Genomic DNA, 27,064 nt, shown 5'->3' with positions numbered 1-27,064 from the left:
ACCCTGGAAATCTGCCATTTCATAAAATGAGAAGGAAAAAAAAAATCAATTTCCCATACAAGAGCAGCAAAAGACTTAATTAAAATTTGCTTTTAGATTCTTTCACATAATATGTTATTTACTTTTTGCTTCTTATACTTTTCATAATATTATCATTCTGTCCTCAGGCTTAATTAGACTTCTTACCTCTCTTAATTACTGCTTTGATCTGGCTTTTAGCAAGTTTTCCTGAAGATGGAGCCAAATGATGTCATTGGAAAGATTCCAATTGATTCCATTCGATTTCAAGCTTTGCATGGACCCCAAGATGCCAGCTAAAATGAAATCATGCATTCATGAATTTGTTAAGTAAAATACTTCAAACGTTTACAATGTCTTTATATATGTGTTATTTAGGTGATGACCTGAAAAAACCATGTCTGAGGTTCAGGGAACGGTCGAGTTTTCTGTGGAGCTACACAAATTCCATAATGTGGACCTCTTCCAGAGGGGGTAAGTTGATGTTTCCATTAATATGCAGCTGACAACAGAGGAGCAACCTACAGAAAAGAGTTAAATTGCAAAACAGGTTCTTTTCTGCCAAGTGCAGTTATATTTCATGCAATCTCCAGGGCAGAGAAGGATGTCATTGGGCTTTCATTGCTGTCAAGGAAGATCAATGTACATTACTTTCACTGTAAACTCAGGCTGACTGACTTGCTTTTGCAACACAATGTTGTAATGGTCCAAATTATTTTAGGCCCTTGTTCAGATATAAGTACAATGGTAATTTTAAATGCTTCTGGACTGATTTTGAGTCTCTGTGGTAAATGATAGCTGCACTGAATTATAACGCAAACAATTTAATTTTAGGGCCGTAAATGTAATGACTATATTCTTTTAATGAAAGTTAGCTGAATCCCACCATTTCAGAAGGAAAAATGAATACTCATACTTGTCTAAAGCTCTGCTTCTGGTGTCCACACTGATTTTTCACATCCCCATAATTTAGAAGAAGATGTACAGCTCTGGTTTAGTTAAATTTTTGCCTTTATTATTTTTGCATCACTCTTCTTAGTAGATTTTTAACAACCTGATGACTCTGAAGAAGCCTGGCCAGGTGTGAATTGTTGCTCAGCTTGCATCTTGCACCCCACAGGTGTTCTTCAGCGAAGAAAAATTAGACAAAGAAGCACTTTTGGGGGAGAGGGGGACACTCAGGTCAAAAGAAGGTACTTAATGGAAAACAGTGGGTCTAGAGGAATACTATTTTCTTTTACCTACCACAGCTGATATTTACAGAACACTAGATATTCTCTTGCAAGCCTTAGCTTCGCACAGGGGTGGTTCACAGGTGATTTGTCTATCTCAAGCACCATTTCCCTCACAAAAACTAGGGAATTGTTTCAGGTATTGGGATGGATTAGATAGAACTGTTTCCATCAGGCATTTTTGTATTTGATTTGCTTTATGAACTGTGTGGGAAAAATGCTGGGAACTTGAATGAAGGAAACACAGCTCTATTTGGTTTTAACAGCTGGTATCTGTCATTCTGTTGCTCTCTCCAAGAGAATATCCACCAACTTTATGTTAGAGAACATTCTGACTATGTCAAATACTGGTGTCAAACTGAAAAAGAAACCTCTATACTTGAGCTGTTTAGTTTATCCAAGCTATTAAAAAAAAAAAAAAAATCTCATGTGCATTCTGATCCTTATGATAACAGAAGGAAGAATCTAACTATAGATTTTTTTCCCTTGGTTTCTGGTGATCACTGTAATGTCTTTGATCTTCCTCACAACTGAAGATCCACTCCCATCTGTGCGCTATATGATTTTTTGGACTTAGACAATAGGATGTTCAGAGGTTGGCCAGGAAGCTTTCCATGTTCCAGTGTGATGATCTGCCTGTTTTTTCTTGTATTGGTCTGATTTTGCATTCAATCATTTCTGTAAAATGCTTTCCTTGGCTTTGACAGTCAGATCAAATCTCTAGTGTGGGGGTAAGCTTAGCACTAGCACAGATAATATATTCAGCTGTCACACTAATGAGTTCCTAATTACCTTTGCTTTTTTCCCCACTGGTACTTACCTTGCTTTACTGATTAATATTCCAAACACATTATACTATGGGTTATACTGCATTAATTTGTTTGCAATAATTTTTCTTTCTATGTATCCTGCACAATATAACATTTGCTTTCCTGCCATCATTTTAACCTTTGCATTTCCAGCAAAATCCTTGTGTCTCATATTTGCTGGTCACTATCCTCTGGCTGACTTCTCTGCTCAGCAGGCCCTCTCACTTTAGCATGAGCATGTGAAAAGAAAGAGTGAATGAGCTTGCCAAATTTAATTTTAACTTGGGGACACTTCTAATTTTGACATTTTTATATTGCCATTGTTGATATTGGCTATAGACATCTGGGATATCTTGGATTTACATGGCCTCCACAGATGAGAGTATGGTAGACTTAAGAATGATGCATATTTTCTATTTAACTAACATTTTTCTTCTCTGAGTGACTTGTAAATTGAATCAATATCATTCCATCCTGATGAAGGTCAGAAAGGCGATTTATGAAACGTTGTCAATCCGAAAAGCAGAGAAAGTGAAATTCATCTTATTTTCTGTGGGAACCCAACAACAAAAATGAAACACATTAATAATAATTTATATCATCTATTTTTCCTCCTAATATTTTGGTACAAAAACAAAATAAAAAATCATAATAAAAAACCTGAATATGCCTACAAATACAGAATAATCTTGCTCCTGTATGCCTAACTGACAAGGCAGAAATTTCTGGTTTGGAACTTGGCAGCTGCAGAAATAAGGGTAATATTTCCCAAAACACTTAGTCTTGGCTAATAGTCCTTCTGAAGGCATTGCCCTTTGGGAGAGTGTGGCTGTGCCAACCACAAGTGTTTTCAAGAAGAGCACTCCACTCAAATAAAGGAATGAATAAATCAACATGATTTAGGGAGAATCAGCCCTTCTGGAACCATTGGGTGATAGTTAATCAAGCTTGATTAAGGACATGATCTGCTGTCCATAAGTCACAAAGTGCTTTAAAGTGTTAGGCTGCTGGTAATGGCCCTATTCTATTTTGGATTTTAGTGGATACTGTTTTGAAATCTGTATGCATGCACAGCCACCTCTACCTCCCCATGAGAAATGGAAGCTCCTTAAAGTATTTGAACTACAACTTGTGCTATTTGAATCATGTTTCTATACTTGTACAAATAGTTATTATACAAAAATCATGACTTTTTTTTTTTGGTGAACATTTGTCATGGTTTTATGTTTTGGCAAATATATATCAGGAACAGTCAGTAAATTATGTGTTGCAGGTAATTTTGTCAGTTACTGTTAAATATGTTATTCTGGAGCACAAATATAACTGTGTCAGTATTTACAGACATCAAAGGTTAAATGCTGTAGGTGCTGCTACAGGAGAAGAAAACCTTTTTTGGTCAAACCAAAGGATTTGCAATGCTGCTTGATACCAGAGTTCTAAAGGTTGAGTAATAAGTAATGCAATTGCTTATTGCATTACTTAAAGGAAAAACATTTTTGAGTTTTCCATCTTTAATTCTTTCCATCATGTGCTGCTTAACAACTGGTGACATTTTCTCTAGTGAAATTAGCTAACTGATTCTGATTTTCCTTAATAGAGTAGGAAATAAAATTATCCCTGACTGCCGGAGATCAATTAATTGATTTGTCTGGTTCTGTCAGAAGCAATCCTTCTGCACCTTTTTTCTTAAAGCTTTTCAAAATCTATTTGACTGAGGAAAAAAAAAATTAACCCCACAATTACTGCATCCACAGAGTGAGTAAAATTTGGAGTTTGTGAGGAAATAAGAGGTCACAAAGAAGGTGAAGTAGTTACTCACCTGTGGTAGGATTCTGGCAACAATGTATTATAAAATTAGGACCAAGGTAAGTCACTGATCACTGCTCACAGGCTTGAATCAACATCAGTCTTCCAAATCCTCAAATTCCAGGCTGCAGTTTGTAAGTGTCTGACACTTACACTGGTGGTTTATGTGTGTGAGGAGTGGTGGTGATTAAAAATGAGTGGAAAAATGAATTCTAGTTTCTTCTAAAAGGAATGCACCTTTGCCTTGGAGGAAAGATGAGTGGTTTCAGAGCTTGCAAAACCCTACAGGATCAGACCAGGGATCAAGAGCATTCACAGCTCTTGGAAAGAAGGTCCTCTGACTTAACAAACTATGCTTTTGTGTGGCAAAACATCCCTGTTAATTAGCAGACAGACAATGGGCTTTAGCTTTGAAGTCATTCCTTTAGGGACAAAATGCAGAAGCTCCTTTCCCCAACACACTGTTGTACAGCAATCCATCCATGCATCTCTTGTCAGATGGGTACCTGAAAAATACACCTTGTGTTCAGAGGTTCAGACCTTATTTCTCAGAGCATTTGAGGGAGTGTCAGAATATATATATCATCATATAGTTTGAAAGTGTAGGACAGAAGTAAATCTTGTTACTTTGTTCATAAAAATATGCATTTCTTCAGACTTCTCACCTGTAATGAAATAAAAATCACTATTGGACCGTAAATCTGTCATTTTAAAAATACTTACCTAGTGTATTTATGATGCATGAATTCTCTTTATTATAAATGAATAAAAAAAAAGAGGGCAACAATAAAAGGAAGAAGGCTTGTAAGCATTGTAAAGTGATAGAAGTGATGCCTTTTTAGAATAATGATTGCTGTCCCTTGGAACAGATGCATTGACAGAACTGACTTTTTTCTTGCCTTGATGATGTATTATCATCACTGTAAGGCAGCATCCAATATTCTAAAAAAAAAAAAAAAGGCATAAAAAAGAGAAAGTAGAAAACCTCTCAGGAGTCAGTCATGGTCATGCAGTGATAGCTGAGAACCTGCTGCACTGAACTGACAAGATGGAGCTTAGTTTAGCACAAATCTAAAGCCATGAAAGTAGCTGCAGTGCAGGTGTGCATGAAGCTAAAGATCACTGTCCTGAAGTGTAGCAAATGGCAACCTCATGAAAATAATGAATGAATGATGGGTTATTGTCATGACAGCTGGTGAAGACAATTTTCTCATTTGGTTAATGAGTATAGCCATCTTTAATTTCTAGGCACTCTGTGTCTTCTGAAGAGAGGTGGGAAGTCCTGTACCAGTGGTAAATGAAAATAAAAAAAATTAATTAAATATATTAAAAGAAAATAGAGTGGACCCTCAGAGGGAAGGCTGTTCTGCAGGTGAAGAGCAGCATCTCAGCAAACTCCACTGACAGGGAATTGATTAGTCAGTGGAAAGTAGGGTGCTTTTGTATCTTTTTTATCTTTCTCCTTCAAAAAAACAGTACTCGGGCTTACCTGACCCTAAATACATTAGTTAACTGTTCTGTCTCGCTTGATCACCTATAGACAACTGAGTTAGAGGCCAACTCCAACTCTCCTAAAAGTTGTCTAACCAAGTCAGTATCACAGAATTAGTGCAAATTCAGAAATAAGGGGCCTGGATAGATACTACTTAAGGCCTTGAAATAATGCTTTACATACTAGTTGTGCTTGTTTCCCACACTCTGTTCCCAGCAATCATTAATACAGAGTAAAAACCAGGCATGTGCAATGTCAGAGTGAAAATTCTGGACAACACAGTGATTTGGAACAAACACATGTTGGAGAGACCAGAAATGTTACAGCAACTTGAGAGCTTCTGAGAACTCCAAATGTCGTCTTGCCATTCCTCAACCCATATGGTCCAGCTGCACCACTTGTTCTGCTCCCATTTGGTACCTGTGTCACACAACATGAGTTGGCTGAGTCATATGTTGAGAAAGAATGTGCTCAGTTTGCTTCAGCCACCCTTCACACATGGGTAGCAACTGTTTCTCTCTTGGTCATGAGCACTAGTGTGATAACTAGTCATTAGAACAGCTTTAAAGTGCACACTGCACAACATTCAGCAAGTTGGTCTCTATTCATGGGCACATCAGGGGAAAAAATTAAGCATGTTCTAGTGAATCAACACATTCACTTTCTATCTCTCTTTCTGATCCTGGTCTTGTTAGAATAGTCTCCTGTTTTCCCCTTCTGCAGAAAATAAACAACTGGGACTTAAGAAAGACATTTTAAAGGATCAGTAATTTGCTGCAAAGCAATTTCTGATCCAAAGATAAAAGGTGGTAATACTTACAGAGAGAACAGTTTGCTATAGATACTCTGGCATCCAAGTGGAAATCTTTGTACACACCATGAAAATTCATAAATCAAAGGTAAGGATACAGACAGAGAAGGCATTCTGCATGCTCCTGGAAGACAAACATTAAAATATATCATATAGACAGAGCTAGCCAAGAGGAATGTCATGCAAACAGATGGGATCCACTCTCCTAGGAAATGCAAGCTGTGATGTTAGATTAAAGTCTTGGGCAAAAAAATAGAGTTAAAGGGAGAAGAAAAAAACAAAATTGAACTTCTGGGATTTAGCCAGCTTTTAAGGCTCATCAGCCATTAACCTGGAAGACAGTTCATTCTATCATCTATAACATTAAAAATTGACAATTATAAGATTTTCTTCAAAGCTCTTGATGTGTAATTTGGCACTGCCTTTCCAATTTTTATGAATCCAATTAATAAAATAAAAAGTATTTCTATAAGCAGAGCTCTTAAATTTAAGGTGTCATCCCCTAGAGTATTACCAAGCATCTTTGATTCCCCTTAAGTTCTGCTAATCAAATGTATTAATCTAATGGACTAAATGCATGTTTTTGAGGTGAATTTCTGTTTGAACCAATAGATTTTATATAAAAAGTAGGTGCTCTTTGTTCATAGGTCTTTTAGAAGTAGCTGTGATCTTCATTGATAAACTTGGATCTAACTGTTTTACCCTCTATCTCCTCTATGAACTGATGACACAAGACCCATAAATTCTTAGAATCTTTGTGTCATTAAGTGCAGCATTGAAATTTGAGCTCCTCCAGGATGTGACACACTTGTTGAGGAACTGGACAGCATGACATCAAGATTTAAGGCATGGAACATTGCATGCAGCTGAAAGCAGAACCTAATTTTATTGGCAATCCACATTTCTTGGATAAAATCACATATTAATGATAATCAAGTAAACCTGTTTTGTGCTGTAAGCTAAATAGGTAGGTGAATCACTGGACACCTTTGTCCTGATGATAAATCACTAAAACAATGTTTACTTCATGGGCTAAAACTGAGTGCAGAAAGAAGCTGCACAGCTTTGTTTTTTCTATGCTGAGGAAGACTATGGTCATACTCATCCTAGAGTCAGGGAATCATTCATGCTGGACGGGAACTTCTGTGATTTTCAACCCAATACCTGCTTAAAGCAGGAATTACTGAATTCAGACCAAGTTACTCAAGGCCATGTCCAGTCCCATCTTGAAAACTTCCAAGGACAGAGATTCCCCAAGCTCTGGACAACAAATTTCGGAGCTTGAGAATAATCAAGGGACTTTACTTTTTCCCTTGCAAGTACCAGGTCTAGCTGTTCTCCCAAGAGCTTGTCCTGTATTTAGACAAGATTTGTTGCTGGGGGTCACTCTGTGCTTTCCCTAGGGATATATACAGTGTGTGCCACAGAGCCATGGAATGGTTTGGATTGGAAGGGACATTAAAGATCATCTAGATCCAACCCACCTATGTAACAATGTGATAACAAATTCCAAGTATGGGTAATTTCAGCTGCCTCTATTAGTTGTTTGCAGAGTGCTTTGGAGAGGAAAAGTGCCAGAAAAAATAAAAACACCACAATCACCCTCACACGAAAACTTGGAGAATAAATTCTCATTCCCTAAAAAATTGCACATGAGGAACACAGTGGGTTTTTTTGAAACATTTCATAGTTTTTTTTTTGTTTGTTTGTTTTGTTTTGTTTTTTTTACCAGACCTTCCCATTCACTAATGTCGGGCACTCTCTCTTGTTAAGAATAATTGCCCTGACACAGTCTGTGCCAATGCCATGTTTCTGGCTTGTTCTAGTTAAGATCAGTGCTTTAAAACTGTGTCATTTTACTTGTTCTTAAATAAGAAAATGTTGCAGCACATACACATAAATCCTTTTACAAGCCTGAGGGCTTAGGCTTCCTTATATGACTTACACTACAAAGGGCTGAGTGATTCCCAGCAGCAGACATGGGTGCATCTGTAACCCTGAGCTAGGAACTCTAGTCAACATCTCAGGTATAGTTGTGTACAAATATAAATCATGCGAGGTGAGATCGAAGCTATTTTCTGACATAATTCACTCAGAAAGTCACTAAAGCAACAAAGTAAATGTCACTTGAACTGGGGTGATATTTTGATATTTGCTTTCCACAGAGGAGACAATATGTAGATGTTAAGAGCCAAAGGTTTAATTTTTGGCCAACCAAATGCAACATTTAGCCCAGTTTGGGGCTTTTTTTTTTTTTCTTCACATAAGGGCTTGCAAAGAGCACACTTCCTTTTCCACTCCTCTATCACTGATTGACAACAATTAATTGTTTAATAAGTGAATGGAACCTGGATTTAGTATTTTTAAAATATATTTTTTACAACTTTTGTATATTTAATTGTTTTTTGGGTATTGGGGTACAACCTGCTATGGTTTTCATAACAACTGTGACATTTAAAGACTAATTGTAAATAGTACAAGACTTTCTTGTCAAATGGCCTCACTCCAGGAAATATGGTTTTAAAAGAAAGGAGAAGGATGGGCATATAAAACATAAAAATTACCAAAAACTTAACTAAAAACTCTTTATAAACATGTACATAATCATGCAGATAAACACACTAGGTGACAATGTTTTGGTTTTTTTATAAATCCCATTCTGTATGAGATTTTTATATGATACTCATCGCTAATATCTGAGTACCCCTCAGAAATTTTAAATGAAGAAAAAAAAAAAAACCACTGGTATTTTCTCTCACTGTTATGTCCATATTATTTTCAGAGATGAGGCACTGCCTAATGTCCAGGAGATGTGGTTTACCTCTATTTTCCTGTCCCATATTTGAAGCAATCCTGTCCCTTGGCAATACTGTTCATACACTTCATTGCACTTTTGTAAGGTGCATTTTAATGTAACTGCTCCAAGCTGAAATAGAGTATCTGACTGTGAGATTTGTTAGAATCAGTAGTGAGTTTGGAAATTACTTGAGGTGGGCTTGAACAACCTTTTAGTTCATCAACTATTATCTACAAACATGGGAGTAGTAATAATATCTCAGAAGATTGTTCTTTATAGAGTACAATTACAAATGCTCAGATGCTGTGATAGTAGAAAACATAACTGTGTATATGGGAAAGGTTTGTTCTGACTTTCATTTACCATATATCTTTGTATTCAGCTTAAAATTTCCCAAAGTCTAATTTTCAGAATGGAAAACTGCACGCAATCTCTTGATCAGATCCTTTTAAGATGTCTTATACTGTCAACTCAAAATAATTACTCTTTTTTGGACATGTAATTCTTAGATTTTCCTTGCTTTATTAATTGGTTTTGGAACTGTTTAAACCTATGGATGCAATTAAGCTATATGGTGTATATGCTGCAGACAGGGTGCACTCAAGATGCAATGGAAAAGCCAGTTGTCCTTTGTCCTTGCATTAATGGAGTTCAGTATATTGTGTGCCTGGATGGGAAGATCTCTTTTAGCACTTTAATTACTTAATGTGCTTGCTGCAGCAAAAGTACATTAACAAACACAAATCAATTTCTCCCATCAATCCAGGTCCACTTCGTTACAGTGGAACATTAATTCATTTGTGGGGATAACATCTGCCAATAAAAGGTATTACAAATAAAATGCAGCTGAAAAATTAACTGCTGTTTAGTAATCTCTTGTTCCTGTTTGGCCATGCATGATAAATCTTTATAAGGATGTCTGGCAACAAATGAGAAGTCAGTTTATATTGTGACTTTTTGAAGTGTTGTCTGAAACCAAAACCCGCCACAAATACTGAGACAGCTGTGGATTTTAATTGATTTTTTGTTTTTTTTGACCTATTTAAAGTAATCTCTTTGATTTAGCTATTTCCAGGACTCACATGTCCACCTCACAAGATAAATTTTATGAAGTAGTGGAAAGAGATAAGTTGATGCAATAGAATCACTAGAGCTTAAGGAAAAGACAGGGTGTGAAGATTCTCATAGAGGACCAACTCTGGGTAGTTCAATCACTGAAAAGTTTATAAAGTATAAAGAAAGAATGCTAAATCATAGAATGTTTTGGGACCTTCAAGGTCATCTTTTTCCAACTGCCCTGCCATGGACAGGGACACTTTCCACTGGACCAGGTTGCTCCAATCCTGGCCTTGGACACTTCCAGGAATGGGGCATCCACAGCTTCTCTGGGCAACCTGTGCTAGGGCCTCACCATCCTCTGAGTAAAGAATTTCTTCATAATACCTAATCTAAACCTCTACTCTTTAGTTTAAAATGCCATAGGCTGTCACTATCTGCTGTTGTGTAAAATCCCTCACTCTCTTATAAGCCCTATTTAGGTACTGGAAGTCTGCAATAGGGTCTCCTGGAGCCTTGTCTTCTCAAAGATGAACAATTACTATTCTATCATCTTACTACTAAAAATACATTAAAATTTCCCCTGTTCCCAGGTCCTAATGCTTCCCTCCTTGGAAGCAATGCTGCATTACTCTTGTGCTGCTCTTCTTCAGGACTCTGCAGAACTCTGATGGTCAAGCCTGTTAGGATGATCCAATCCCAAAATTAGGCTAGTGGCAGATAAAATCTTTTATTTTTCATGATTCTCTGCTACTCAAATTAGCCAGGTACAAAATCCACTGAGTCCAGGCAGTGAAAGTCCTGAAAAAATTAGGGGTAGTAGTAGAGAAACTGTTAAAGGGAGCCAGTGAGATTTTAATTCTTTAAGGTAGATGGCAAATCCATAAATGACCTGGATGGTCAGATTGACTGAACCCTCCCTTTGTTGTCTGAGGACTCCAAGCTGGTGGTGAGGTGGACATGTCAGGAGGGACCTGAACAGGCTGGATCAGTGGCAACAGAAACTGTGAAGTTTGGCAAGCACAGGTGCAGGGTCCTAGTCCTGGGATGACATAGCCAGAGACCTGACCTCTGAGGAATGACAGGACATCTCTTCTGACTGAAGGTTTCATCTCCCTGCAGAAGAGAAGGCTCAGGGGGAATCTCATCACAGTATTCCCGTAAGTATTCCAGGGTAACTACAAAGAGGACACACTGTCTCTTCATGAGGAACCATGTGGAGAAGACAAAGAGCAATTTACACCAGAAAATGTTTCATCCCTTATAAGAAAGAAGCTTTTTCAGTGAATATTATCATTCACTGGAACAACCTCAAGGGTTGGGTCATTGTAGAGTCCCCATCTCTAGAGGTTTTTAAGATGTGACTGGCCTAGAAAAGGCTGATGGATGGTCTCCTGGCTTCCATTCCCATGAAAGGCTGAATTGGATTATTTTTAGAGGTCACTTCCATTCTAGTCTATTCTATGATTCTGTGACTCTATGAAGAGTATTTTTCCATAGATCCTGGTTGAAGAAAAGTGTGGGTTTCACTTCTAGCTGTTTTGGGAATAAGCTGCCCCTTAAACCAAGACCAGACTTGCAAGCAACTTAGAGGCTTTACTTCTGCAAAGATAAGTGGCTGCAAACTCTTGGTGTTTCCAGAGTTTGGTGGCAGCTCAGGTGGACACACCACCCTTTGTCTCTGCTGCTGTGTTGTTTAGTATTGCTCTGATTCTATTTTTTTGTCTGTGAATAATTTCTTCTGGGACAAAATTTCTGAACCACAAGGTTTTGTGAATTCTTACATTATTAATATTAATATTTTTATAATTAGCTCAGAATGAGATCAGAGCTTGAGAAGAGGGGACAGATTCATGATACAGTTGGGAATGAAAACTCTTTTCACCTCTCTGTATAGATTTTCTGTAAAGGACTGAGGACTCATATTGGCAAAAAACATTGTGAAGACATTTCAGTGTAGCTGTTAGTGCTGAATCGATTCAGCAGAAAATGGGATTTCCATCTCTAGAGGTGTCAGGCTTGTGCCAGTACTGACTGTGCTTTCAGAAGAGAGTATTCATCCTTGGTAGAGGGGGAAGTGTCCCTTCAGTACTGCCAGCACATCAATGAGAAACATGGGTGAATTGGTAAAATCCCCCATTTAGCAATGAGTTCTGTTTGAGTGAGTGAGTAGACATAGAGATGACCAATTTCTTGAGGAAGGTGTCATGGTTTGACACTGGCACAATGCCAGTGCCCCCATGAAAATGTGATCCCTACCTTGAATGCTGTGAAGTGGAATCTAGAATAGAGCAAAGCAGGCCCAAGCTTAATAACAGGAAAAAAACTTTATTAAACTACCACTATAAAAGAAAAGAGAAAACTAAAGAAGGGAAAAAAAAACACACAAAGATCCAAATGAAAACCTTGCAAAACATTCCTCCCCCCCCACCACCCAACTCCAACAAACCACAGTGAGACACAATCTGGACCCCAATCAGGTTTCCACCCTCCAAACAACTGATACTCCGTCCATCGAGGGAACAGAGTCTCTCCTGTGCCACAGACCCCCCAAGAAACACAGCTCCACATCCTGTGTTTCCATGCCACACATGGCACCGCACGGAGAAAAAGTTTGCCACGGTGACCCTTCTCCTTTCCATGCACAGTGCTCTCACCACCAATGCATGGATGGTCAGACTGCCTTTAGGATTTTTCCTTTCAAGGATGCCCTGCCAAGAGGGGAGAAAACAACAGTTCAGTTTTTCATTTTTTGGGACCAGAGTCCCCCCCATTTTCCCCTGGGGCCGAGGGCTCAAGAACAGAGATCTTCTTCTCTTCTCTTTCCTTTCCAGGGCAAGGGGGCGCCACCACAAACCCCCTAACCTTTTCTCTGTTCACTCCACTTTTGTCTTTTTCCCAGCTGAAGCAGGTCTCTTGACTCACTGGCATCCTCCCAAAACACAGTCCCTCTTGACGGAGAAGATTTGGTTCAGGATGTGGCTAACACGGAAAAGTCCAGCCAAAAGCCACTCCTTGTCCCCCTCCCATCCAGAATTCCTCCTTCCAACATCCCATCCCAGGGTCCAAGGTGTCCCTCTTCCTCTCTTTCAAACCGAGGGGGGGAAAGGAAAATTCACAAAGCCTTCATTTCTCAAGGAAGGGTTAAAAGTCCGAACTCCCAGGATGGCTCGATGCCCGGACATCCAGCAACTCCCACGCACTGGGCACCTTGCAGCTCCCCCCGCTCCTTCTTCCTTGCGGCTTTCTCTCTCCCTCTCGGGAGAGGAACTCTGGGGGGGGAAATGGAGACATCCCAGATTTCTTCCACCCTTCCATCTGCAGGGGCCAGCCCGGTTCCAGTCCTTTCACCACCCTTGGGGCTTTCGGCCTACCTTTCTCAGGCCATGGGCTTCCCCTCCCCCACCCAGCTGGTTGCTGGGCGGGGGAAGGTCTGCACTGCACGCTGACCGGAGCCAAAGAGAGCGAGTTCCCCTGGGAATTCTGCTTTCAACCTCTCTGTGTTCTCAGAGGCGTGTCTACTTTCAATTGGTCAATATCTAAATTGACCTCTTCCTTCCGGAAAAAATTATCTTTCCGTGTCAAACCACGACAGAAGGTTAGGAAAGGAAATGTAATGCAGACATCATATCATGAATCTGTCTCTTGAAACTGTTTTTTGGAAAGGGAAAGCTGGAGGGTCCCTGTGCAGGTACTGGAAGCATGGACAGCAGGCAGGGGCTCTGTGGGGAGAGCCCAGGACTGCACCACGTCACACACAGACGGTCCCTGGGGCAAGGAGCTGGAGGAGCTGGGAATGAAGGAACAAGGTTGAGATTGGTAAAAAGGCAGGAGAGGAGTCAGGAATCAAAGAATGTGGCTGGCTGAGCCTCAAAAAAAAAAAAAAAAAAAAGGTAAAAAGGAGTTGAGGGAAAGTGATTTTTGTTTCTCATCAGCCTTCTCTGCTTTTAAATATAAATAAATAATTTCCTCCAAACCATGTCTGTTTACCCTGTGATGGCGAGGACTCTATCTTTATCTTGAGCCAAGAATGTTTTTTGTTTTCATTTCTCCCACTGTTCTTTTGAGGAGAGTTAGGAAGCTGGCAGCTGACCAAGGTCAACCCAGAACACCCTGGTCCATCTCCAGGTGTGCGTACTCTGACCAAAGCTGAGTGGTGGTGGGTGGAAGTTCTGTGCTTTTCCTGCATCTCTAACTGTCACTTCAGCTGTAACATCTCCTAGTTTTTACTGATCAAATTATCTCTATATGGTTAGATTTTTTCCTAGTAAGGCTGCAATCTCTCTTTTGTCACTAGTGCTTCCTGTCCTGCCTCCAACCATTCCTTTAGCACTTAATCAGAGATGCCTTCTGTAGGTAGCCATGTCTTGTATCATCCAATTTAAACTGTAAAGCAGACATCTGAATCTGGTTATTGTACTCTTGCTGTTGTAATCTTTCTTCATTTTCCTTTAATTCTCTTACCACTTTCTTAATTCTTTGTATTTGTTGTTCTAACCAGCTTACAGTCTCTAAGACCTCATTTCTTCTCCAGTTCTTGCATCTGTGCTACCAGTTTTTCTATTTGTTAGAGACTGTAAATTCTTGATGGTTTTGTTCCTTTCCTAATAAAAAGTTACTGTATTCATTAGTCTTCTATTTTATTTCTGCTTGAAAAAATTCTACCTCGTATTCTGTAAGCATTCCAGAAGTCTTTGATGTTACTCCTAAGTTTTAACTGTTCCAATTCCTTAATTTCTTGCACCCCATTCACTTTCTTTTTAACAGCTGGTTTATCCATCTATTACCACTACTTTTCAAGCTATTTTTCAAGGACTGGAATTTGCTTTCTTAGATATACAGGCTTCAATAATTATTTAGCTATGTCCGGGTTTCTATGCAGTTGTTCTCGATGTTCTGCATCCTGTTATATCATTTGAGCATGCAAGATCAAATGGTTCTTTCCTGCCTGACACTGAAGCTGTAATTTGTCCTTCGCTAAAAATTATATTTCCAGTTCTAGAAAGTAATTATTACAGGAGCAGAGGTGTCACAGTTTTGTGGCACATCACTTTCTTTTCTTATGGAGTTGTACAAGCCATGCAAAGCATCAAAAATTTTTGTTTTGTACAAACATGTAGTTTTTGCTCCACATTCTATTCTGAAACTGAAAAGTGTCCACATTTGAGTGGGGTCTTTGAGTGGGTTTTTTTTTCTGGTTCTGTACTGAGGTTCTTTATTGTGGGTCTTCTTTCCTCAGAATAGGAAATGCTTCTTGTTTGTTTTTCAGTTTCTTTATTTGTACATGTATGACACAGATACATCAATCTCTGTTTACATCTCACAGGGGTTACCCCATAAATAAATCTGTCTGTCTGAATTAAGGACTTAATTTTGAGAAAAAATGGATCACTGCAATCCTTTAACAGGAGGACATTGAGTTGTAATGAGTTCTAGGAATCAGGATCTAAAAGAATAGGATCAAATTCCTCTATGCAATGCACATGAGACATCTTAAGAAATGGCTGTCGGTGTTCAAGGAGTGTCTGGATGATGCTCACAGTCATGTGGCTTAGTTTTAGTTAGTCCTATGAGAGACTTGGACTCAATGATTGCTTGAACCCAGTGATAGATCCCTTCCAACTTGAGATTTTTTATTATTCTGTGAGTTGAATGAAAAAACATACTCCCCTCAAAATACCCCATGACAAATAAAGCTACATTTCAGCAGAAACCACTGAAGCAGTCTGTGCTTCTGAAAAAAAATTTCTGTTTTCTCACCTTAAGAATTGAGCTGGACCCAGATAAAAATGCTGAATTTTGTATTTCTCTTTGCTGTTGTGCTGATCAGTTTGATGCAGCTCTGCATTCCCTTGGGAATGTACTGTGTGCTGTGGCCAGGTGCTCCCACTTTGCACCTGTGGATGCACCTGAGCAGAGCACAGCCCTGACGTGCGGGGTCAGTGCTGGGAAGGAGGACCTGTAACCCCAAATTGCTCTGGGACAGAGGTGGCAGGGAGTGTGAATTCCCCTTGGGCTCCAGCAAGTGTCAGGCCTTACTGGAGCACTTTCCAATTGCAGTAAGGTAACACAGCTCCTCTTTTTTCTGAAGATCGAAACTGAGTCCAGTGATGGCAGATCAGTAACAGAGCAATGTCTGGAAATATTATGGCCTGGGGTTCCCGGGCTCCATCCGACCCCGGCTGCCGTGGGTGTCCCGATAGCGCTGGGCTGATAAGCACAACCTGTCCAGGTCCCTCAGGCAAGCTCCCAGTCACGGGCAATCTTAGCAAGCAGCTCAGCTCTTCAGTGAGATCAGCTCTTTGGTGAATTCAGCTCTTCAGTGATTTCAGCTCTTTGCTTGCTCAGTGCCTTGGCAGACGCAGGGATGAGAGAGGAGAAGGCTGTATGAGGTTCCACAGCCGTGTCTTTATTGGCAGTTCCTGTGAAGGGTTTCAGTGGCAGCTCTTCTGCCAAACTGGGCAGAGATGGATTTTATATAGGGTACAGAGGTTTTGGAAATGGTGCAATAATAAGGGTTGAGGTGAATATGACCTATGGTCTTACAGAGAGAGATAACAAGGGTCCAAATGTGGAAGAGGGGCTTCTTTGGTCCAGTCATCATGGCTCAGCATTTCTTATCTTAGGCAAGTGACCGCCAGGGAGGCCTTGCAGTGCCTCTGGCTGCTACATGGAATCATGGACCTGGGAACCATCCTGCAATTGTGAGACAAAACGAGTCTGAGGCCACACAGGTTGACCTATCTGCACAGCTTTGTTCCACCACAGCAAGTGGTCAGCCTCTATGAGACTTCCTGGTATTTAAGCTGACCAATTTAGTGACAGCAGAATTTGGGGATCTGCTGGATGAGCTAAGTAAAGTGATATGTCCTAGAATTGTGATTCACTGTGTGCCAGGTCACACTGTATCTCCACTTTGCTCATTTCCCTAAACGTGCTTATTTTGAACTCTAATTCAGGGTCAATGGCTAGAAGATAGTCAGCTTTTGTATTCATTTGGGATTAGAAAATTATTAGGCTGTGAATAAAGTAAAAGTGTCTCCTTGGTCTGCTGGATTAGACATGGTGTCCCCAGTAGTTTGCATCTTTGTTTTAAGGTCACTTTGGCTTTCAGCCTTCTGAGAAGTTCCGAGATATGAAACACAATTGTAAAATTTTTTAAGCAACAGCTTCTGAGAAGTCATTTCATACCTATCATTTTCATTTTTCTCCTGTTGCCAGGAGTGGGATACAAAACAAAATTTAGTGTAAATAACCCCATCTCCAAACCTGTTTATCCATTTCATTCTACAAGCAATACAGAAGCACTTTAGAAATCTCATGAGACATGATGTTTGCCTTATTCTACTAAAAAAAAAAAAAAAAAGTAATATAAAGTTTGACTTGATTTCCAGGAATGTTCAGCTAATTTTACATATATTAAATTATTTTTAGAATATCTTGATTGTATCCAGAACAGGTGAGGGTTAATTCTCTCTCATATAATCAGAATGTAAGTTTTTCCAGGTGCTTCAGTTAGAAAAGCACAAAATCTCTCATCTTTAGCTCTTCATATAATATAAGAACAGATTGGAAAAGGTTACTACTTGACTGTGAGACTAAATTAAATTATATTTTCAAGGTTTCCTATTGCTTTTGAGACAAGAATATAAGTGCTCTTATCCTTATTTGGGGTCCTAATTTTTTTGCCCTTTCCTTTCACTGCCTTTCTTTTCCAACAATAAAGCACATTTCTATCATTTTACTTTTTGTTCACCATTCTACTGCCCACTCCTCTTCACCCCTACCTTGCTATGATGACTGAAAGGGAAGTAAAGGGCAAATTGCTTTAAAAGTATGAATATGGGACTAAATAAAAGACAGCATTGCTACCTTGATGAGCATAAAAGGGCAAGAGAGCCCCTGAGGTGAGCATAAAAGGAGATGTAAAGAGAGCTGGTTGGTGTTATTGTCAGAGAGCCGCAGGGTTTCATGGGCTGGAGGTTTTATGGCTTGTGGGATTGCAAATTTCTGCAGAGGAGAGCTGATCTGATGAAACTACAAGAAGCTGGATGTGTAAAAATGATTGAGGTTGTGGCTTATCTGGATCCAAATGAAATCCTTGCCTGAAAAGCATTGAGTGCCAAGTGTAGGCTCTCCTTTGGTGATGCACTGGAATACTTCAGTGGACACTAGAGCTCTTCTGCCAGAAGCAGGGTATATTTTTTCCAAATTATGCCCAGCACTGTGTTCTTGAGAAATTCCAGCCCTAAATCCTGGACTCAGGATATAAGTATCCATGTTTGATCCAGGGATATGCTGAGTACCTTCTGAAGATATTGAGAACCCGTGTGTATAGTTTGCTTGGATGAGAAGGAATCACACCAAGCACTTCTCAAGCCTGCAGAATTAGGCAGCATCTGGTTATAAAACGGGATTTTGTATCATAATAGAAATAAGAAAAAAATAAAAAGAAGGTTGCCATACATTTACAATTGAACAATTGCATCTTATCTGCATGATGCAGACTTCTGCTAGGTGAGAAGTTTGTTTTCCTAGACCCACTTTGTCTTTTCCTGAGAGACCAGTTTGTTACTTACTGCACTGCAAGGAGCGTATGGATCACTCTCCCCACACTATTAATTTTAGATCTACCTTCATCAAAAGTTAAAGAGCCTGAGAATAAAACTGGGATGATAATTGCAGAAACTTGATGTGATAAATGGTTGTGGAGTCTGAATTGGAGCACTGCAGCTGTGTTTGACTGACCTGCTCTGGCACAGCAGCTCTGGGCATCACAGAGGAGTTGCCAGACAAACCTGTCACTGTGTGCAACACTGAGGGATGAGAAAAGCCTTCCTCTCCTACCCCAAATAGTCTCCTAAGTGAGTGTAAGATTCCCTGGGCTGTCTGAGGTGTTCTTCCTATTTCCAGAAAGGTGAGAAGAAAATGCTGATAGTGGTGATGTCTTCTGTGAACAACCACCTCCAGCCTGCTGCTAACTCCTGTGTCCCACACTCACTCCCTTTTTTTTCTGGGCTATTCTAGAGCCTGCCAGAAGCTTGAGGTAGAGTTAGGTCAGAAAAGCATCTTGAAATAATATTTAATTGAGAAATGTCTGGATTTTTTAGATACGTCTAAAATATTTTGTTGTCATATTGTAGGGCTTCGTCATGCACATGGTATTGAACATTGTGTTCGTATATATAACAATGTGGTAATTTTTCTGATATGCTCCACAGCCTAATTTATCTGTCTGTTTTCAAATCTTAGGCATAAAATTATCACCTTTTCCCTTGATCTTCCTTGTTTGAATAGCCAAAGAACCCACCAAAATATTTATATACAAAATAGGGATGGATTTACACAGTGAACTTCTGTGTGGCTCATGCACTTTAGAGATCCACCAAATGTTATTGACTCTGTGAGATATGTAACTTAAAACATTATCGACACAAACAAGGGAAATTCTACGTTGTCTTATGAAGACTTACAGAATTTTTGTGGCTACACCTCTGACTTGTTTCATTAAAGGGAAAAAAGAAATAAACAATGTTCTGATTGCCTTCTTTGCCCTGGTGTTCTCTGTATACTTCCAAAATGGGCATTGCTTTTCAGTTTTTTACTTTTTTAACAGGAAGCCAACCAGATAGAAAGCTTTATTTTTAAGCTTTGGTGCACAGCATTTGTAAAGAAAGTAATTGTGTGTTTGGCAGATTATAGATTACTGTTTTCTTCTGGGAATCAGCCTGGTGGTTGCAGATGTTTACTCTGTCCTGCACAAACTTTTGGAATATCCATCAGGAAGCCCTCAGATAGTAACACACTTGGCAATCCTCTGCTGGGGTTCATCGGCACAGGATGCAAAGGTCTCTTAATGCTTTTAGAGAGAGAATGAGGGTCTTTACATCTGAAGACATTGAGTTCGAAGTTAAGCCTTAGAATGAGATCTGAGCTCTCCTCTACTGCTGTTTTCATGAAGACATCCATCTTTTTCTTTGCCAGTAAGGCTTCTTCTCACTGACTCCCAAAACACTGTGCTGCAGTCCTTGGCTCCCTGGAAGCAGTAATTCAATGGAGAAGATTTGCAGATATCCAGGGGTTCCTGGAGAACAACTCCAGCACTGGTCTGAGGAGCAGCTGGAGCTCCAGGCTGACTCATCAGGCTCAGCACACAGCTCCTTTGTTTGCTGTATGTATCACCTTAAGGGATGTTTATTTAAATGCAGCCTAACCTGGGATGAAATTTTAAGCCTTGGAGCTGTTCAGGTATAATTCAAAGCAGGTGGAATTTGAACTTGTCTGGTTCTCCTGTGACACTGTTACTGAGGCAAAGGTTTTGATTTCTATGCTGCAGGGATGATCAGGGAGGAGCAGTCTGGTCTGTCAGTGCTCCTGGTGGGAGTGATCTGGTTTGTTGGTTGTGATGCATCAATATTATCTTACAAATGCTGCTCTCAAACCAGTCAACCCTTCTTAACCTGGGTTTTACACTGTCATTACAAGCCAGTTGCAGGGGAAGACAAGTAGGCAGCAACCTGAACCACAAGATGAAGCTGTGATTTTCTGGTATTAATCTGAGAGGAGGAAGGAAAGGATGGATGGAGTCCAAAGCATCAGTAAAAGGGCTGGTACCACCCTGCTCTTCATTGGTTTTGATGTAAATCCTCTAGAATTAGGTACTGCCCTGTGCTGTGGTTAGATCACTAGAGATGATGAGATGAGTTATGTGTAGCAAAACATTTTATTATCCTAACATTAGGAGAGAGGTCTGAGCACCTCAGAGCCAAGAGGCTGAGAGGTGTCAGCAGCTCTGCCCCATGCAGGGGCAGGCAAGGGCAGGGAGTGTCACCCAGAACATCTGGGTGATACTCACACATCTGCCAGTGCTGCCAGGCTCCCGAGGGAGGCTCCAGAGCCAGCGAGTGAGGAGAGTCAGTGCAGGTCAGCAGGGCTGAATGTGTGTCCAGCCACAGGAAAACAAAGAAGCCACTCAAATTGTTTAATTTTAAAGATTAGAAATGCACAAATAGCCAGTGAAGGTGGAGATGGCAAATTCATTGCTACTAGAGTGACCCATGCAGTTTATCTTGCAAGAGAGAAGGGACTTGGAGTAGTATGCACTGCCTGCATAAATAACATTGTACTGCAAATAAAAAGGATCCATGTCTTATAAATCATTTGGAAATTTACTGAGCTTCCCCTAAAAAACAAATTGGTTTTTTCACTCCTACTTCTGGTAGGAGCTCTTTTCTTTTTTTTTTTTTTTTCACGGTTTTGCTCCTTTGCCAGCTGCAGTTTTTACGTCTAAACTGGATTTATTCATGGCAGTTTATATATGTTTGTTCTTGTGCCAATGTTGTACTTTCTTGTACCTCAGTCTTCTTTCTTCCTTATTATTTTCCTCCCAATATATTTATAGATGGAGAGGGGATCTGATTGCTCTGTTTTGCTGAGTTAAGTGTACCAAGTTCCTTTAGTTCTTAAAATCAGCTTGCTGTTCCTGATCTTTTCTTCACGGTGCCTGTACCACATTAGCTGGCAATTTTCCATGCTCTCCCTACTTTACTGAAGTCTAAATAAGTTTTTCTGCACTGCTCTTCCCTTTCAAAAGGGAAAAAAAACAACCACAAACCAGATGTTTACTCAAAAAGAGGTACTGCATGGCCTAACTATAATGAGCCAGACTCAGCCTAATTGCAGTAAAACAGGAATTGTTCTGCAGTTTCTGCTTTATTCCCTAATTATTCTTTTCCTTAAAATCTACTGTAAAGCCTTATGTATTTCTGGGGCCACCCTCAGGGAGCCAAATTATGTCCACTCCACTCCCTTTACAAAATGACTCTTCAGCTTCTGCTCTTTGCCAGTTCTTCTGTAACTTCATGGATTTATTGTATTTGTTGTAAGTCTGTATTAACAAGTGCCTAATTCACATGCCACTTCTACCTAGGTTCTCTAAGAAAAATAGCTTGTTATTTTTGGAGGCAATATCTCATTTATCATTACTGTCAGCTCCATTTCACTATCAGGCAGTGCTTTCCTACACATTTGTGGTGGAGGACCTCCTGTAAATATTTTGGCGGTCTATGCAATGTCTACCTCAGTCTGATTCTCCAGTTTTAAGCATAGATTTTGATCTCCACATCCTGTTTTGTTCTTTGTAGCTTTTATGTTCATGCTTCACATGATTTTGGAGAGGGTCACTCAGCTGGAAAGAGATGAATTTGTCTGTAGGATTTCTCCCCAAGCCTGAAATTTAGATAGACCTACTTATACAAAGAGGGAGGAACCATGTCCCTGCAATTGCCCCTTCCCAGGCAGCATCCCACTCTCAAGGCTCTGCTGCTGCAGGGTCTGCACAGATGTTCCTCTCAGTTGAGTACAGATTATGCAGACTCTAGGAGAGTTCAGGAGACAAAACTGATCCCTCTTTACCTTGGAGGGGATTGGAAGAGTCTGGTGAGCATGACCAGACTATGAGGCTACTCCCTGATAAGAGTATTTAGAGCCAGCTGGGGAAGTTTCACTTTGTTTTGAGGAAACAAGGCACACTGTATGGCCAGGTGTATTTGTTGCTTCTCAGCATTATTTATATCATTTATAGCCCAGAGTGCCTCACTGGAATAGATTACTGGTGTTAGTACCCCAAAAAACTATTTTCCTTCTGGCATCCTTTTAGAATCATAGAAGGGTTTGGGCTGGAAGGGACCTTCAAGACATCTCCTTCCAACCCCTTGCCAGGGAATAAACCCCTTCCAGTAGACCAGGTTGCTCAGGGCCACATCCAACCTAGCCTTGAACATTTCAAGAGTTGGGGCATTCACAGCTTCTCTGGGCACCCTGTGCCAGGGCCTCACCACCCCCTGAGTAAAGACTTTCCTGCTAATAGCTGACCAATATATATCCTGTTCAAGTTTGAAGCTATTCCTCCTTGTCCTGTACCTTAGCAGGGATTGAGGTCAGTACTCAGTCACCCAACAATGTGAGATTTTGTGGAGGCACTAAAAAAATGTTTTATTTGTGCTCAAAATAACATGGCTTCATTTTGTGTTAGTCTCAGTGTCACTAAGATTGGTACAGCAAAGAGGTGTGGGACAGTGGGATGGGAAGTGGGGAATATATCTGTGTTTGATGCTGAAGAAATTGTGTGGGACTCTGCATCTTGCAGTGTATTTTATGACATATTTAATTTCTTGTGTTTTGATCAGGAAACCCCTCCTCACAATGCACAAGCTATTATGAGTAACATCCAGCTTCACAGTGTGGGAGCAAGAACCTTCATATTTTTGGTTTTGCTTGGTTATAAAGTCACTGTTTGGCAATTCCTCCCTGCTTATAAATGCTTAGAGAAAGCTCTGAGGAGGAATGGATAATTTTTGCCTGTCTAATGATTTAAATATTGATATGTGGCTTAAAAAAAAGAAAAAACCCAACCCAACAACCAGCAACAAGAAAACAGGTACTGGGTTTTATTACATTTTCTGTATGGAGGTTGCTTATTTTTATTGGACAATAAGCATTCTTGTGAAACTCAAATAAGGATGTCCTTGGGTTTTTCTGACCACCCAAGGTGAAGCTGTTCTTTGTTTATATACTGCTTGTGATATTTATCTCTGTTATTTACCTTCTCTGGAGCTGTTAACATTTCACCTGAAACTCTCACTGAAAATATTTTGAGAAAAAGTATTATTTTTAAAAGAATAAACTGATAAGTTGTGAGCACTAATATTTCTCTGTAATTTTAAATTTTAATTCAATCTACCCGTTTGAGACTTTGACATTTTCACTGCCATGTGTGTTCTTTACCATGAGTATCCCTGAGGTGTTGGGGAGATCTGAGGTAATCTACATCTCTGTTCTCTGTCATTAATTCAACTGAGCACCTTGAGGTACAAGTCTTTGCAATGTACTCATATGCACAATTGAACCAACAAAAGGACATTTAGAAGCCTCTTTTGTCTTTTGAGTAGAAGACCATTCTCCAAAGTCTTTCTTTAGGAAGAATGTATCTAATTCCATTATTTCTACCAGAACTCCTTTATACCATTGTGTTATGAAGACCAGACTTTTTGGCATTAGGTGCCAAACAACCTACAATAAATAATTTATTAATAACTGTTTATTGCCATTCTTTTTATTAAGAACTAAAACATGCTTGGCCACCTAAAGAATATGAATTACACTTTTGGCTGCAGTCCTTAATAGTGCAGAACTTGCAAGTCTCTGGATTCTTTTTATATCTGGACCGTCAGTCTCAGAGTTTGACCATAGTCTGAGAGTCCCTTAGTTTTCTCTGATTTTGCCATGCATTTTTTACTTCGACCAGTTCAGTTTGGTGGGTACACAGGAAGACAACTACTTGTGACTCCTACAATATCTCTGCCATCCAAATGAATTGACCAAATTTAGGGGATGAATAGGGAAAGGTTTAAACAAGATGAAGACCTGTTTCTTTTATGCCCTTGCACCTAGTCCATTTGACAAAGGACATAATGAATGATGGAACTAGCCTTGTTATGAAGTCACCAGTACTGAGTTATCTTCATGTGTTTTTGATATCCAAGGCAGAATTGACTGGGCAATGAGGAAATAAATGTCTGCCCAGCAGACATTTATTTGTACTCAAAATAACATGGCTTCATTTTGTGTTAGTCTCAGTGTAACTCAGACTGGTACAGCAGGAGCTGAACGTCTCTAGTTCTGCTGAGAGTTTTGACCGCATGGCCATCATTGCCCAGAAAGGTTTTGGATGCTGGAAGTGTTCAGACACAGGCTGCATGGAGCTCTGAGGAACCTGGTCTAGAGGAAGGTGTCCCTGCCCACATCATGGCATGAATCAGATGGGCTTTAAGGGCTCTTCCAAAAGCATTCCATGATTCTATGATTCCATTATATGAAAATGTCACCCTAGGCACCTCTGTATAATCTCCCCAGCTTTAGGTGGCTTAATCAGAAAAGCCAGGAAAGCCATTGGAAATCAGTTTCCCACTGGAAATATTTAGGACTGTGTGGGATGTTTCTGAACATGAGACACACAATGAGGGAAGGCTGACATTACCAAAGTGTGGCAGGAGGTACCCAGTTTGATATTCCCTGGAGGAATATCAATGCCTCCTATGGAAGCAGCTGCACTGGAGCAGGGAACGTGTGAAGAAGAGGGAGCAGCTGAGAGGTGCTTTTATGGACTGACACTAACTCCCATCCCCATCCCCCTGAGCTGCTTGGGAGGAGTCTAAAAAACTGAAGCCAAGCCTGGGAGAAGGGAGTGGGCTGGAGAGAGGTTTTATTTTAATGTCTGAGTTTGTTTCTTACTACCCAGTTGTGAATGAATTAAATTAATTTCACAGAAGTTGAAGCAATTTTGCTAGTGGCAATAATTGGTAAGCCATCTCCCTGTCTTTATCCCATCCTATTTTTCAGCCAATTTTCTCCTGCTGTTCTGTTGATGAGGGGGAGGGAGAGCTCATGTGGTTGGGAGTTTGGCTGTTAGCCAAGGACAACCCACCACAATTCTGAGCAGCAGAAATCTAAATAGAAATGGCCAGACAGTCATAGAATATTATTCTTTGGAGCTGATCTAGTGGAATGGGCACATGGTAAATCTTAAATATCAGTATATGGAGGAGTGTCCTGTTACACTAATGTGTAATATCACTTTAATACCCTGTTACTGATATTTGGAAATTATTAGACTTTATGAGTAGTCCACACAGAGTATTTTTATCAGTAAAAAATTGTATTGCATAAAACTATGATGAAGATTCAAAGGGTCTTAAGGCATAAGTCTTGTACTTGCTTTAGAAAAAAGTCAGGATCAATACCATCAATTACAAACTTCTGCATAGTGCAAGAACAGCATAATGGAGAGAAAGATCAGGTAGCTTAGATTTGATTGATGTTATGTTAACTGGATATTGTGTGCATTTGGAATATGAACTGCTTTTATTTTCTTTTCTGAAAACTAACATGTAAACAGAGAGTTTTCATGCTGAAACTCGACTGAAACAGATACCTAGAAATGTCAAAGGTTGTGCTGGAATTGGATCCCAGTTGGGAAGAAGCTGCCAGCTGAAGCAGGTAGAGTAACATGGGCTTTCAGGTGTGAAGGACATAGAACATTTGCCTCTGGAGTGGTGCTTTTTGTTTTGTTTTGTTTTGTTTTGTTTTCTCCCTATCAAACTTCTTTCTTCAGCTTTTAACTCCAGAAAGACAGAACTAGTTCATTCACTATTACACTTTTTGGAACGATTTTATTGGTAAGTGTAGCCTGAGATGTTCATACAGGAGTTCACAGACAACTTGGTGTTTTCATAAAGTTACGGAATGGTTCAGGTTGGAAACGATTTGCATTTAGAGGGTGGGACAAAAATCAGGCCAAAACTATTTGTAAATATTAGTGGGTTAAAGGACTTTATAAATAAAGAGATCAAGGAGGGAAAATCCAGAGAAAGGGAGACTTTTTGTAACACCAGCATAGTTTTAAAGCAAGTTGGTGGGAGGTCTGCAAAGGGGTGGAAGAATCCTGAGCTAAAATATCCTCGATTGGGTACTGTACTGAACACTACCTCATATTCCTCATCCATGGAAGTGGTGATGAAGGAAGACTAGGATAAGTTTTTCCCTCTGTTTAGACTGAGCTCATGTTTTGGGGACTGGAACAGGCTCCCCAGGGAAGTGGTCCCAGCACCAAACCTGCCAGAGTTCAAGAAGAATTTGAACAATTCTCTCAGACACATGGAGGGATTTTTGGGGTGTCCTGTACAGGGCCAGAAGTTGGCCTTGGTTATCCTTATGGGTCTCCTCCAATGCAGGATATTCTATGGTTCTGTGTATAACATAAACCAGTGAAATTGCTGATGTTTTCTTTTTCTGTCTTCCTGCACCTAACACAGGGATGCCCTATGGGATAGAAAACAACCAGAATACAATTAACAGAATCACAGAATGGCAGGGAGCACAGTGGGCCATCTGATCCAACCTCCCAGAGCACATGGCACAGGATTGTGTCCAGACAGTTCTGGAATATCTCAGTGTGGGAGACTCCACACCTTCTCTGAGCAAATG

The 27,064-nt window shown here is 40.0% G+C and overlaps 1 protein-coding gene across 4 annotated transcripts in view; it reads left to right on the top strand.

The window, feature by feature from the left end:
* Window positions 1-27,064, top strand: part of FAM135B (family with sequence similarity 135 member B) — a 259,504-nt gene that overhangs the window by 120,445 nt on the left and 111,995 nt on the right. For 3 of the 4 annotated variants that reach the window (XM_077781909.2, XM_021546046.3, XM_021546047.3), the window contains exon 2: window positions 397-492. In XM_077781909.2, coding sequence (XP_077638035.2) covers window positions 416-492 — 77 coding nt within the window. In that variant the 5' untranslated portion in view covers window positions 397-415. Of the gene's footprint in view, window positions 1-396; window positions 493-24,796; window positions 26,078-27,064 lie in introns of those variants that run through there. The other variant, XM_085572599.1, reaches the window with a different exon arrangement.

The sequence above is a fragment of the Lonchura striata genome, chromosome 2 (genome assembly GCF_050655825.1).
Source record: "Lonchura striata isolate lonStrDom1 chromosome 2, ASM5065582v1, whole genome shotgun sequence".
NCBI classification, from domain to species: domain Eukaryota; kingdom Metazoa; phylum Chordata; class Aves; order Passeriformes; family Estrildidae; genus Lonchura; species Lonchura striata.
The sequence above is the reverse complement of the archived record's forward strand: the minus strand, read 5'-3'. Positions and strand labels throughout refer to the sequence as shown.